The sequence below is a fragment of the Ctenocephalides felis genome, unplaced genomic scaffold (genome assembly GCF_003426905.1).
Source record: "Ctenocephalides felis isolate EL2017-DRISC unplaced genomic scaffold, ASM342690v1 CF-g0.4_SCAFFOLD_01886, whole genome shotgun sequence".
Classification (NCBI taxonomy): domain Eukaryota; kingdom Metazoa; phylum Arthropoda; class Insecta; order Siphonaptera; family Pulicidae; genus Ctenocephalides; species Ctenocephalides felis.
The window spans coordinates 112,566,755-112,582,206 of NW_020538040.1; the positions used below are offsets into that span (position 1 = coordinate 112,566,755).

Genomic DNA, 15,452 nt, shown 5'->3' on the forward strand with positions numbered 1-15,452 from the left:
ATTTGAAATAAAAATTTATGAAAAATTATCAGTAAAATAATTTTTCTAAAAAATTCACGAATAAATGCCGGATGGTAAAATTTTTCGGTGGACCAGATGATCGACTCAGTGTTTATCATTTTTAGCAGTGTTGACCACAGTAAAAACGCAAAACTTGAGAATCAAATTCAATTTAATGATTTCCTTTTGATGAGAAAATAATTGATTTTTTGGATTAATTTTATATAAAAATTATGTAGTAAACTTTGTAATAAAAGCAAAACATAATACTTCTGCTTTCAAAATTTTTCTTCTGCTATTTCCATTTGAGAATTAATATTACATCGCGTAGTTTGATTATCATATTATTACTTTTACACAATTACTGAATACTGATTATTTTTTACTGCTTAAATACTAATGATATAACTGATAAATTTTGTACTCTAAAGTGTTGTTATTTCAGGCTATGGAAAAACAAGATTAAATAAATGTTTTTCTTTTCGTATATTTTTCGGTATGTATATTCTTGATTGCCGTCATTTACGGTCAAAGATTGTCGTAGTTAGAAATATCACCCATTCAATAAATTATACATTTGAGCTATTCACACTTGAATACAATTTCATTGTTCTGTATCTTTAAAGTAACATTTTTGTATTTTCTGGAGAATACACAATGGTATTTTTCTTGACATTTATACCTAAAAAAGGTCATAAAACTGCCTGCGAGACAAGAAAGTGACCGTTTCCTTCCTAAAGCAGAAACGACAAAAACACTAAATGCCTGTACGAGTTAACAGTTTTAATACCAGTTTAAGAAAGTCGGATATGACAAATCCTGTGAAACAACTCCACTCGGATTCATTCCGAGGGAGGAGTTGTCTCAGAGTGATAACTTCGGAGTGAGTTACCCATCTCTAATATATATATATATATATATATATATATATATATATATATATATATATATATATATTGTATGATTCTGAATTTGATGTTGACATATGTATTAACAAAGTCTAATAATCGGGCATAACATCAATAAACTAGTTGGTTTGGTATTTAGCCTTGAGGCAAGTTACATGAACTTCCCGATATATTTAAATAATCGACTTAATCAATAAAAAATAAATTAATTTATGAGTCATTAAAAGTATTCCGAGTGGATTTAATACACATAATTGTAAACGAACGAACACTTTGACTCGGAGTATTTTCTAAAAGCAAATTTTCAAAAATCAATAATTTTTATAATTGAACCAGTTTCCAGGACTTTAATGGTTTATTATGTTCAAGACCAAGTACTCTATCATTATACCAAGTAAATAGTCTAATTTTAATTTTAACAAATGTCAAAAGAGCTACTCATTTTCTCAAACTTTGATGAATTTTTAAAATCAAACTATTTGTCGTAAGGCCGTAATATTTCAGTAAGTTCTATAAGACCGTGTTATATATTGCTAAAAAAAAATTCCATAAAAATCGGCTTCAATTTTTTTAATTACAAGAAAACGGCTCGGTAGATTTTCACCTAAAACTAATCAGTACCATTCCCAACTAATATCTTTCGAACAGTTTTTGATTTTTTAAAATCGGGTCGGTAGGATGAGCTTAAATGTGGACGAAAAGTTTAACACTTTTTTTCAAATTACAAAGAAACGGCTTGGCAGATCGTCGCACAAAACTGACAAACGATAGTGCTCACCGAAATACATCAAATGGCTTTTAAATTTCTGAAATCGGTTCAGGCGCTTTTGAGAAAACGTCGATCAAAAGTCTAATTTTGACAAATGTCAAAAAAACTATACCAATTTTTGCAATCTTTGACGAATTTTTAAAGCTAAACGAGTTGTCGTAGGGCCGTAATATTTTAGTATGACCTAGAAAACTATGGAATCTACCGTCAAAAAAAAAATCATAAAAACTGTCGAAATTTTTTTTTTTAAATGTTATTACAAGAAAACGGCCCGGCCGATCTTTACCAAAAACTAATCAGCACGATTCCCAACCAATATCTACCGAATGGTTTTTGAATTTTCAGAATCGATTCAGAATTGCGGGCTAAAACGTGGACGAAAAATTTTTCACTTTTCTGCAATTTACAAAGAAACGGCCCGGCCGATCGCTGCACAAAACTCATAGACGATAGTCCTCATCAAGATACATCAAATGGCTTTTAAATTTTTGAAATCGGTCCAGCCGTTTTGGAGAAAACGTCGATTTACGGCAAAAAATCTGTTCACACACACACACACACATACTTTTTCCAAATTTGGTCTCATTCGATTCAGAATGGCTTGAAACGTCAAGAAAACATAAAATTAGCGAATCGGATTTTTTGATGAAAACATAAACTTCTCCTTCGGGAAGTTAAAAACATGAATTTTTTTCAAAAATTTATTTTAAATCCATACGTTTCGGCTATAATCCTAGCCTTCATTCAGTGGAAAAATTAGTTGATCTTGAAATTTTCCAATTTAACACTAAGATCAACTAATTTTTCCACTGAATGAAGGCTAGGATTATAGCCGAAACGTATGGATTTAAAATAAATTTTTGAAAAAAATTCATGTTTTTTATTGATGTTATGCCCGATTATTAGACTTTGTTAATATATATATATATATATATATATATATATATATATATAATATATATATATATATATATATATATATATATATTATATGTGGTATTGAAGAGATATTAATTATTGGTTCTCCTCTTGATATGTAAAAACAAACACTTTTCAAGATTTATAGATTTTATTTTAATTTATAACTTACATTATTGGGTGTTGATATTTTGAATCTGTACTTGTTGGCGGTTCAAACATAACTAACCCCCGCTCAATAATAATCAGTTTTTACCTGAGTCGACCCTTATTGTCGGATAAAGGTCGATTTATATAAGTTTTATATAAATGGTACCAACATACAAGATTAGATTACAAACATATTTTAATGAAAATGTGATTAACATAAAATATTAATATAAATACATAATTGTTCTTAATATTTCCCTTGCATGAATAAAGCCGTCCTCGGCGTATTATACAAAGAAAAATTAATTTTACCACTTTAGAATACAAAATACTTATTAAAATATTAAAATATTATAAACATTTACAATAATATAACGGTTACATGTCAAAAATAAAATTTAAACTTAGCATTACTATTTACACTTATTATATGATTATTATTATTGATGCACTTATCCTATGATTACTTCATTTATTTTATCTTCTGACTGTTTGATAAAGATTGCGAAACTCAGGGGTGTTTTAATCATTTTCTGTGAATTTTTTCAGTTTATTATTATGGATTTGTACCGGCTTATTATGAACTAAAATTATACTATTAATATTATTGGATTTTAAAATTTTAAAAGGCCCTTTCCATAATGGTAGAAGTTTTTTACATCTCCGCGGATATAGAGTTTCGTCTCTTAGAAAAACAAAATCATCAACTTCGAAAGTTTGTGGATTTAAATTTTGATCATAATGTGATTTAGTTTATTCCTTACTATGTATTAAATTCTCACGAGCAAGTCTGTTAGCATGTAGCAATCTGGATTTCAATTCCTGAACATAATTCATAATTATATTGATAATTGCTGGATTTTGTTAAAGACAAAAGTAACTCTATTTTTCTACCAAATAACAATTCGAAAGGCGTGTAGTTGATTGCGTCATGAATAGTGGTGTTATGAATAAAAACAGTATACTTAATGCATCTATCCCAATCGGTTTGAGTTTTATTAATAAATATTCTTAAATTTTGAACATGATCCATATGTATTCTTTCGCATGAGCCATTCGACTCTGGTCTATATAAAGAAGTTGTTATTTTTTTATTTTTAATCATTTGCAAACATCTTTAAATAAGTTGCTGGTGAACGTAATTCCCTGATCGGACAGTATTTCTTTTGGAAGACCGAACTTAAAAAACAACTAGCTGTAAGTGGAATTCTGTCTTAAGGCAATTAAGGCATCGTGCCTTAAGGCAAATTGCTGGAACTTCCCGTACCAAAAATTATTATTTTTTTAAAAACGATTAACATTTTTGAAAGAATTTTACTTCGAAAAAATTAGATTTTTGAGAAACTATAAATTTGATAAAAAATTAATTTTTTTTAAAAAAAATTTTTTTTTTGAAAACAAAATTTTTTTGAAAAGAAAAATGTTTTCTTCATTTTGACATAGTTTGGAAATTCTGAACTTTTTTCAAAGCGATCGTACTGCTTGAACTGCATAGAGACAAAATGTCAAAGCGCGCAAGTGCCGCGCCGCCGTTTAACGCATAAGCATTGGTACGGAACCCATTGAAATGTAAAAAAAAAATATACTTATTGTTAAAATCTCTATAAAATATCTGATAATTTGATGTGCATATGTCTAATGATCATTTTTAACCGCCGAATGGCATTTTTTTTACTTTTTTCATTAGATCTCCGAAACCGCTAGACTCCATGAAAATTTGATCAATTCTTCACTTTATCAATACAAGTGAAATATTTTTTGAATTATTCAAATAGGACGCTCCGTTCTCTTAAAAACTGAGTTACCATTTTCGGCATTTTTTGCCCCGTATCTTTGGAACGGCTAGACCTGCCTTCGCCAAAAACTAATCAGCACGTCTCCTTATCAATACAAATCGAATGTTTTTTGAATTATTCAAATCGGTTGATCCGTGTTCTCAAAATCGTCGACGAAAATTTGTATCCGCACATACATACACACACGCACATACACACACACACACACACATACATCCATTTTTTTCTAAGGTATGCCAAAATGTTCAAAAACCTCTGAAACGTAAAGATATATAAAAATTTTCATTTTCGATTTTTTTGCGATTACTATAACTTGCCCTACGGGAAGTTAATAAATGATACAACTGCGTCTGCAACCGTTGCGCTGTCTTGGTTAGGAATGGGTATCGCGCCTACAAATTTAGTGAGATCGCAAATGTAAGAGGTATTTATTTTCCGACTCAGAAATTGGATACGGACCACAAATGTCAATTCAGATTTTTCCAAAAGGTTCTCTAGCGGTAGTTGTAATTACTAAGGATTGTTTAGTTAATCTTGATATTTTATATTTTTGGCACTCCGTGCATTTGTTGACATATTCTTTTATTTATTTCTGCATTTTCGGCCACTTATAGATATTTCTAATTCTATTAAATGTTTTTTTATGCCCTAAATGTCCTCCCGTTAGTTGAGATTTATGAAATTGTTCTAAAATTTTATTTATTTCCTCTGTGGTTAAATCGTCAATTAATTCATCATGGTAAATTTTAACTTGTATATCACTATTTTTAAAATATAACGTATCAACATTCTAAAATTTTCTAAGGAAATGTGACAAAAACTTTTAAATTGAATAGGAGAAGGAATTGAATAGGAGAAAGGAAATTGAATTCAAATTAAGTGTTAATATATCAAAATTGTGATGATAAAATTGGCGCGTTCCTAAATAATAGACCAACTGGGAAATTCTTGTTTTTTCACGACATTAGACCCAGCCCAAGGCTTTCATCAAATTTTATTAAATGAGACTGACAGAGAAAAAACAGCATTTTCGACTGACTTCGGACACTTTGAGTACAAAAGATTACCTTCTGGACTGAAAGGAGGTCCTGCAACGTTACAACGACTGACCAACATGGTACTATCAGGACTACAAGAAATAAAAACTTTAGTCTACATGGACGACATTATAATTTACGGTAAAATGCTTGACGAACACAATAATAAACTAACAGAAGTATTCGAAAAATTGAGACAGCACAATTTAAAAATACAACCTGAAAAATGTCATTTTTTGAAACATGAAATCGCATATTTAGGTCACATTATTAGCTCTACCGGAGTTTCTCCCGATCCACAAAAAATCGCCGCAGTAAAAAATTTTTCTTCTCCTACTAACCAGAAAGAAATTAAAATATTTTTAGCCTTATCTGGCTACTATCGCAAATTTATTAAAAATTACTCGCAAATCGCATTACCTTTAACAGAATTACTGAAAAAAGACGTAAAATTTGTTTGGACTGATAAGTGCGAAGAGGCTTTTAACGAATTAAAAAATAGGCTAATCAATCCCCCTTTACTACAATATCCTGATTTTGACAGAGAGTTTTCTTTAACTACAGACGCCAGCGGTTTTGCATTAGGCGCAATCTTATCGCAAAAAGTTGATGGAAAGGATTTGCCTATTGCGTACGCATCTCGGACTTTACATTCAGCCGAAAAGAACTATTCCACATTAGATAAAGAATTGCTAGCCATAGTCAGGAGTATAAATCATTTTCGACCTTATTTATATGGCAAACCCTTTAAATTATATACAGATCACATGCCTCTCACCTATCTTTATAAATGCAATAATCCTAATTCTCGACAGATGCGCTGGAGACTTTCCTTAGAGGAATACGAATTTGAGATAATTTATAAATCAGGAAAATCTAACACCAATGCCGATAGCTTATCTAGATCTTTCTTCGATTTACAAAAACTAGCCTTAGATACTAATACTGATACTAATAATGATATTTCTGACAAAGTAGTTCAAATGTCACTTTTATGTAAATAGATCGTAGATCAAGAAATTAACTTTGAAATTTTTTTAAATACCATTAGTTCCTCAGTTATAATTAATAATAATATCCAAGAATCAAATGAAAAAATTTTAACTTCTATTGCAAACAAAGAAAATGCCTTATTATTTGTAATAAAAAATCAACCATCCGACGAAAAATTGAACAATTACTTAGATTTCTTTCAGCATACGAACTTTAACGAATATCTCGATAAATATAAAAAACATCAATATTTCGCCATAAATTTTGGTCAAAAGCCTGTTTTTTATTCAATTGTAAATAATATGAACTCTCAGCCTTCTCTCGAAGACTTTTTCCATTGCTTATATAACTTAAGAACATATTTAATTCAACAAAATATAAAATTAGTTGCTATTCCTTCTCCTATTCAATTTAAAAGTTTTTGTCACATTTCCTTAGAAAATTTAAGAATGTTGATACACTATATTTTCAAAAACACTGATATACAAGTTAAAATTTACCATGGTAAATTAATTGACGATTTAACCACAGAGGAAATAAATAAAATTTTAGAGCAATTTCATGAATCTCAACTAACGGGAGGACATTTAGGGCATAAAAAAACATTTAATAGAATTATAAATATCTTTAAGTGGCCGAAAATGCGGAAACAAATAAAAGAGTATGTCAACAAATGCACGGAATGCTAAAAAAATAAAATATCTAGATTAACTAAATAACCCTTAGTAATTATAATTACCGCTAGAGAACCTTTTGAAAAAAATTGCATTGACATTTGTGGTCCAAACCCAATTTCTGAGTCGGAAAATAAATACTTCTTAACATACATTTGCGATTTCACAAAATTTGCGGGCGCAATAGTCATTTCTAACCAAGAGAGCGCAACGGTTGCAGGCGCAGTTGTATCATTTATAGTTTTTTAAGTTCGGTCTTCCAAAAGAAATATTGTCCGATCAGGGAACTACGTTCACCAGCAACTTATTTAAAGATGTTTGCAAATTATTAAAAATAAAAAAATTAACAACTTCTTTATATAGACCAGAATCGAATGGCTCATGCGAAAGGATACATAGGGATTATGTGCAAAATTTAAGAAAATTTATTAATAAAACTCAAACCGATTGGAATAGATGAATTAAGTATGCAGTTTTTATTCATAACACCACTATTCATGACGCAACCAACTATACGCCTTTGGAATTGTTATTTGGTAGAAAAATTACTTTTGTCTTTAACAAAATCCAGCAATTATCAATATAATCACGACACTTATATTTATGAATTAAAATCCAGATTGCTACATGCTAACAAACTTGCTCGTGACAATTTAATATATAGTAAGGAACAAACTAAATCACATTATGATCAAAATTTAAGTCCACAAACTTTTGAAGTTGATAATTTTGTTCTTCACACTGATATACAAGTTAAAATTTACCATGATAAATTAATTGACGATTTAACCACAGAGGAAATAAATAAAATTCTAGAACAATTTCATAAATCTCAACTGACGGGAGGACATTTAGGACATAAAAAAACATTTAATAAGATTAGAAATATATATAAGTGGCCGAAAATGCGGAAAGAAATGAAAGAGTACGTCAACAAATGCACGGAATGCCAAAAAAATAAAATATCTAGATTAACTAAACAACCCTTAGTAATTACAACTACCACTAGAGAACCTTTTGAAAAAGTTTGCATTGACATATGTGGTCCATATCCAATTTCTGATCCTCTTAACATACATTTGCTATCTCACGCGCAAAGTATTGTTAGCGCTAACTGCAGCAGCATCTGCATTTCCCCACAAGCAATTGCCTAGCGTAGTAACAGTTCTGCCCGAGAAACCGACCGAGCCCGCAGTCTACACGAGTAACGATGTCCTGTCCGTGCCCGTAGTCAAGCGCGATGATACGCACGTGCACGAGGAGGCCCAGAAAGAACATACGAAAGTAGAAGAACAACCTAAGCCAGAAGAAAAAGAAGTGTCAAAGCCAGAGGAAGTTAAAGAGGACTCGAAGCCAGAAGTCAAAGAATTGCCAAAAACGGTCGATCACAAAGAAGAAGTTAAGCCTGAACACAAAGAAGAGGTTAAGCCAGATCATAAAGAAGAAGTTGAACCAGCAGAGCACCAAGAGGAAACAAAAGTTGAAGAACCTGCAAAAGTAGAAGAGAAGCATGAAAGTGTACCTGCAGTTTCACCAGCAGCTGGAGACGCTCAAAATGAAGAACTTGTAAGGACTAAGCGGGCACCGCTGATCTTGACAAAACTTTACGCGCAATACCCATTCCTAACCAAGAGAGCGCAACGGTTGCAGACGCAGTTGTATCAGAAATTGTTTTAAAGTTCGGTCTTCCGAAAGAAATATTGTCCGATCAGGGAACTACATTCACCAGCAACTTATTTAAAGATGTTTGCAAATTATTAAAAATAAAAAATTAACAACTTCTTCATATAGACCAGAGTCAAATGGCTCATGCGAGAAGATACATAGGGAGTATGTACAAAATTTAAGAACATATATTAAGTATACTGTTTTTATTCATAACACCACTATTCATGACGCAACCAACTACACGCCTTTCGAATTGTTATTTGGTAGAAAAATAGAGTTACCTTCGTCTTTAACAAAATCTAACAATTATCAATATAATTACGACACTTATGTTCATGAATTGAAATCCAGATTGCTACATGCTAACAAACTTCCTCGTGAAAATATAATACATAGTAATGAACAAACTAAATCACATTATAATCAAAATTTAAATCCACGCACTTTCGAAGTTGATGATTTTGTTCTTCTAAGAGACGAAACTCCATATCCGTGGAGGTGTAAAAAACTTTTACCATTATGGAAAGGGCCTTTTAAAATTTTAAATTCCGATAATATTAATAGTACAATTTTAGTTCATAATAAGCCGGTACAAGTCCATAACAATAAACTGAAAAAATTTACAGAAAATGATTAAAAGACCCCTGATTTTCGCAATCTTTATCAAACAGTCAAAAATAAAATAATTGAAGTAATCATAGGACAAGTGCATTAATAATAAAAATCATAGAATAGTAATGTTAGTGGAGTTAGTTTATAATGAAGTGTAAATAGCAATGTGTTAAGTTTAAATTTCATAAATTATTTAATGAAAATTTTAAATCTTTGATATGTTAACCCTTATATTATTGTAAATGTTTATAATATTTTAATATTTTGATAAGTATTTTGTATTCTAAAGTGGTAAGATTAATTTTTCTTTGTATAATACGCCGAGGACGGCTTTATTTTTGCAAGAGAGGTGTTAAGAACTATTATGTATTTATTATAATATTTTATGTTTAACACATTTTCATTAAAATATGTTTGCAATTTAATCTCGTATGTTGGCACCATTTATATGAAACTTTTATAAATCGGCCCTCATCCGACAATAAGGGTCGAATCAGGTAAAAATTGATATTTATTGAGCGGGGGTTAGTTATGTTTAAACCGCCAACACGTACATATTAAAAATATCAACACCCAATAATGTAAGTTACAATTTAAAATAAAATCTATAAATCTTAAAAAGTGTTTGTTTTTACATATCAAGAAGAGAACCCATAATTAATATCTCTTCAATGAATACTTTTGTCACAAAACAATACTATTTTTTAATTAATGAGTATTTTTTTGTGATATAAATTAGCCGATACTAAATTCATAAATGAATACTTTTGTCACAAAACAATACTATTTTTTAATTAATGAGTATTTTTCTTTATGATATAAATTAGCCGATACTAAATTCATAAATGAATACTTTTGTGACAAAACAATACTATTTTTTTAATTAAGGTAACCGTACCATATTACGGGATGTTAAGAAACGTTTGACTTTAAAGACGAATTTTAGAGAAAATAGGAAAGTGGACGAACTAAATCTGTTATATTTTGTTAATTAGACCTTTTAGATTATTATAAAACAAGATTTTTCGTCGTAGAACGTCATTTATAGAAATAATCGGCATTTTGGTGAACCACGCGTTTGTCTCTAATTCCGTGATAAAATTCGGTTCATGAACTTAATGCCGGGAGTCGTTGTACACTATTCCGTGATAGCGCTCGAAGCATACATTTACACCGTAAATACATACAACTACGTATTTACGAATATGTCCCTAATTCGCTGCATACATACACACATACCCGCACACTAGTGATTCGTGCTCTACAAATATCGTGCGTCATTGATAGAAAACAAGTGCACTACGGGTTTTGCCCTATTTCTATAAGCATTGAAATTACACAAATGATTTATCGTAGATGAAATAAAAGAAACATCTGATTCTCTCATTACTACCATATTTTATGTGTATGGGAATAATGGAAATAAGTAAAAAAATCATATATTTTCTTGCTAAAGAGTAGTAATTTCAAACTCAATTATTAGGGTTAAAAATAAAAAAAAAACAGTTTGGTCATTACCAAACTTAGTAACACCAAAAACACCACTAAATTTAAGCATAATTGAGAATAAAAAACTAAAATAATTCAAGTCTACTTTTCCCAATTGCGTGACACTCACGGAATTACGTTCAATGCCTCAATTGGGTGAACTTAATTACGGGAGTCACAAAATTGACACTTTCTTCATATTTGCTCGATTTAACTATAAAACTTATCACTTATTAATTCTTAACAATAATATCACAAATTTATATTGAATAAGCTTACCAGTGTCACATAAAAATCTTAAGCAATTGTAGCGTCACATTAACCTAACTAACAACAGGACTGTACGTAATGGCGATCGGGTTATGACTGATGCGTTCAGAAGCTCTATATGGTTTTAAAAACTAATATTTAAAATGGAAAATCGTGCTTATTTGATGAGATTCGAATTATAGTTTATGTGGTATTGTTTAAAATTATTATTCACCGACTGTTTTCTTATTTTGCGATCAAAATGAAAAACTCCCGTAATAATGTACTATCCCGGAATAGTGTACGTTTACCTTAATGAGTATTTTTCTTTGTGATATAAATTAGCCGATACTAAATTCATTGTAGTGTTATCCACCCCTTTGCAATAATTATAAATAATATTATAAATTCTATATAGCAGTCAATATGAAAGACGCAATATATACGTTGTTGACTCACGGCTCATAGTCTTGCAACATTGTATGCAAAGATTGTATCAGAGATAAGACGCTGTGCATGTCAAAATAACGGTTTCTTCGATGACAAACCACAAAATTGCGTCTCAAGTAAGCAAGAATGAATCATTCCTAGCAAACATTCTAGAAGGATGGTTACGTCATCATCAAAGACTATAAAAACCCTGAGAAGACGAAGTTAACGGTTCATTCTAGTGTAGTCTCCAATCAGTTCACATCAGTCTTATTTCAAAATATTAATTGTGTATTAAGTTGTAATCAGGTGTAACCGAATAATGAAGTAAATAAAGTTAATAAACGTCTTCAAATGTTTAATTAAACATTTCCACAGTGATAAAAGCGTTAGCAGCAGAAGAACCTAATTTTGTTTTTTTTTAATTTTTTTTTATTGGCTTCTAAATTACATCTAGCCACTTACAGTCTAATATAAATTATTACTACTCTAAATAATATAAAATGTATACATATAAGCTTGTCTACACATAATTCTATAACTTAATTTTACACTCCGATATAAAATTAATTAAAAACTTATATATTTCTGTATTAGATAATAATATCACTAGATTAAATGGTTTCCTAATATTTTTGTTTCTATAGATCTCATTAAATAAATTTTTACGTTGATTGTATTATATGATGCATTCAAGAATAAGGTGTTGCGAAGTCCCAACTGCTTCTCCACAGACACATATATTTGATGGTGCCAGCTTTAATCGATACATGTGGGCAGGAAAGTTACCATGATTAAACCTTAGCCTGGTTAATTCCACTAGAACATGTCTTCTTTCATCCTTATATAGCCGTTGCCATATTTTGTTGCCCACAGACGGATTAATATTTTTGTAGTAGTTACCTATGGTTGAGGATGTATTGTCCCATTCATTTTGCCACAGCTGCATACAATTGTTTTTAGATGCATTTATATAATCAATTAACGTGACCTCATTAATGACCTCTCCATTATCAGCTGCCTGTTTCGCTATTCTATCCGCGATTTCGTTACCTGCCATGCCGGAATGAGCTTTAACCCATATAATTTTAACATCACCTCCTTTACACAGAATTTGCTGGATGTACTTCAAAATTTCATAGTAAATTACCTCTTGCAAAGTTGTGGATTTTGTTAAATTTCTTAGTTTGCTTATGCAACTTTGATTGTCTGTGTAAATGATTGTTTTCGCAAACTGATAATTTATTATTACCTCTAGTGCCTTCTTAATTGCAATCAATTCAGCCCCATACGCTGACACAAAGTTTTGTAATTTGAATCCGAATTCAGCATTATTCGTAGTGCAATACACAGCACATGCCGTATTCTGATTATTTTTTGAACCATCCGTGTAGATAATTTTTTACTGTTCCAAATTCTGTGTATTTGCATTGAAAACATCAATCATTTTGTTTGAATTATCAAAAATTTCCATTTCATAATACGGATGTTTCTTGCAACTAGCTAGACTATTTTTTGCCCTTACTAAATTTATGAAACTCTTCACTAATTTGGGAGTCTTAATTTTGACCCAGTACTTACTTAATCTTGTGTCTACTGCTACCTCACATACATTTTCGATGAAACGCGAATTTTCTATTGAGAGATTTTTTAATACAAATTTGTCGCACAAGAATTGTCTACGTAGCTCTAACGGCATTTCCCTACTTTCTACTAGTAATGCATTTGTTGGGGTAGATAACATAGCACCCATACATATTCTCAGACACCTGTATTGTAATTTATCCAATTTCTTGCAAGTCTTACTGTTATTCCATACTAAGCAACCGTAGTCAAATATAGGCCTGAATAATGTTTTGTAAAGTTTCAGTGCCGATATGGGATGGGAACCCCACCACGTACCATTAAGCATTCGTAAGATGTTTATATTTTTTTCCACTTTTTTTTCTATATGTTCTATATGAGATTTAAAACTTAATTTTTGGTCAAATATTATTCCGAGAAATTTATTAGTTTTTTGAACTTTAATTATATGCTTATTGCTGCTGACTCTTGTCGGAAAATCTTTGTCCCTATGTCTGGTTATAATGCCTATTGAACTCTTTTCACTCGACAACTCTAGGCCTTTTGATACCAGCCATTTGTCAAAGTTTTCAATGTTTCGAGACATAGTGTCTATTGCATCTTGCAGGCTGGTTTTTTCAATATATATTAAAACATCGTCAGCATATTGTAGAATTTTTGTTCCTTGTTCCCAAATATGTTCAATATCCCGCACATATAATGCATATAAAATCGGGCTTAATATGCCCCCTTGGGGAAGACCTTTATACATTTTTCGTGGACCAATCATTTGATTATTTATTTTGTAGTATACATCTCTTTCAAACACTGTGGTTGTTATCGCTCTAACAAATTTCTTTGGTAATCCAATTTTGTCTAAGGTGTCATATAATATTCCTGGGACTACATTATCGTAGGCTCCTTTGATGTCGCTGAAGAGACATACCATATAATTATTTCTATTCATTGATAACCTTCATCTGTTATGAAGATGGCCAAGTTGTCATTTACACCCAAACCTCTCCTAAATCCGAACTGGCTTTTAGGAAGTAGATCATTTTTCTCTACCCACCATTCCAGCCTTCTTTTAATTAATCGATCCTTAACTTTGGCTACACATGAAGCCAAAGATATAGGTCTATATGATCCTATTTCATTCGGATTTTTTTCGGTTTTTTAATAAATATCATTATATATACGTTCCAATCTGGGATTAGCTCCGGCTTCAACCAGAATTTATTGATTATATTGATAAAATTAACTTTACCAAAAAAGGGAAGTTTTTTTATCATTGAATAGTGAATTTGTTCTCTACCAGGTGCTGTATCACTATTATTTCTGAGAATCGTATTGAGTTCCCATAGAGAAAACGGCTCTAATAGAATTTCACAGTTGCGCTGGGTTGAATGATGACTCCTGTTATCAATATCATATTTAGCTCCTGCTGGCGAATAGAATTCAATGATTTTCTCAGCGACTTTCGGTGGTATATTTTCATGTGTGGTTGACTCCGCCATATTTTTAAACCTTTTAATCATCCCAAATACTTCTTTACTGGAAGTACTTGGATTTATGTTGGTGACATAAGAGACCCAACTGTCCTTCTTTTTCTTCTTAAAGATTTTTCTAGCATTCGAATTCAAGTTCTGGCATATAACAAAATTTATATATGTTGAACTTTTTCGATACGTTTTTTCGGCGTGCCTTCGGTCTTTTACTAACTGATCATATTCCTCAAAGTATTCCCACCAGACTGGTTTTATCCTTGCACCTTTAGAAATGTTCTGTTTTTTTGGAATACTTTTGTCAGCAGCATTGTTAATGATATTTATGAATCTTGCATAATCAGATTTGTCATTAATCGATTCAAATCCTAACATATCCTGTTCCATAGACACTTCATATTTGCGCCAATCAGCTTTTTTGCAATTCCATCCTGATACCGATCTATATGGCACAACACAGTTCTTCAGTCTTAAAATTATTGCATAGTGGTCCGATCCAAGCGTGTCATTGGACACCTCCCAATCTATTCTATGAGCTAACTCCGGGGAGCAAACTGATATGTCAACTGCTGTTAAGTTATTTTTGAATCTCAAGGTTGGATTACCATTATTTAAAATAACTAAGTTATTGATATCGATAGCATCTATCAGGTTAGTACCATACTTGTCGTTGAAGTTGCAACCCCAAGACAT

General features: G+C 31.0%; 1 protein-coding gene across 1 annotated transcript; it reads right to left on the reverse strand.

The window, feature by feature from the left end:
• Nucleotides 1-12,370: 12,370 nt before the first annotated feature.
• On the reverse strand, nt 12,371-14,221 carry LOC113375733. The gene is made up of 3 exons (XM_026615680.1): nt 13,783-14,221; nt 13,273-13,647; nt 12,371-12,900 (listed from the first exon to the last, which is right to left on the reverse strand). Exons 1-3 carry the CDS (start codon nt 14,219-14,221, stop codon nt 12,371-12,373), a joined length of 1,344 nt encoding a protein of 447 aa, XP_026471465.1.
• Between the last annotated feature and the right edge of the window lie 1,231 nt (nt 14,222-15,452).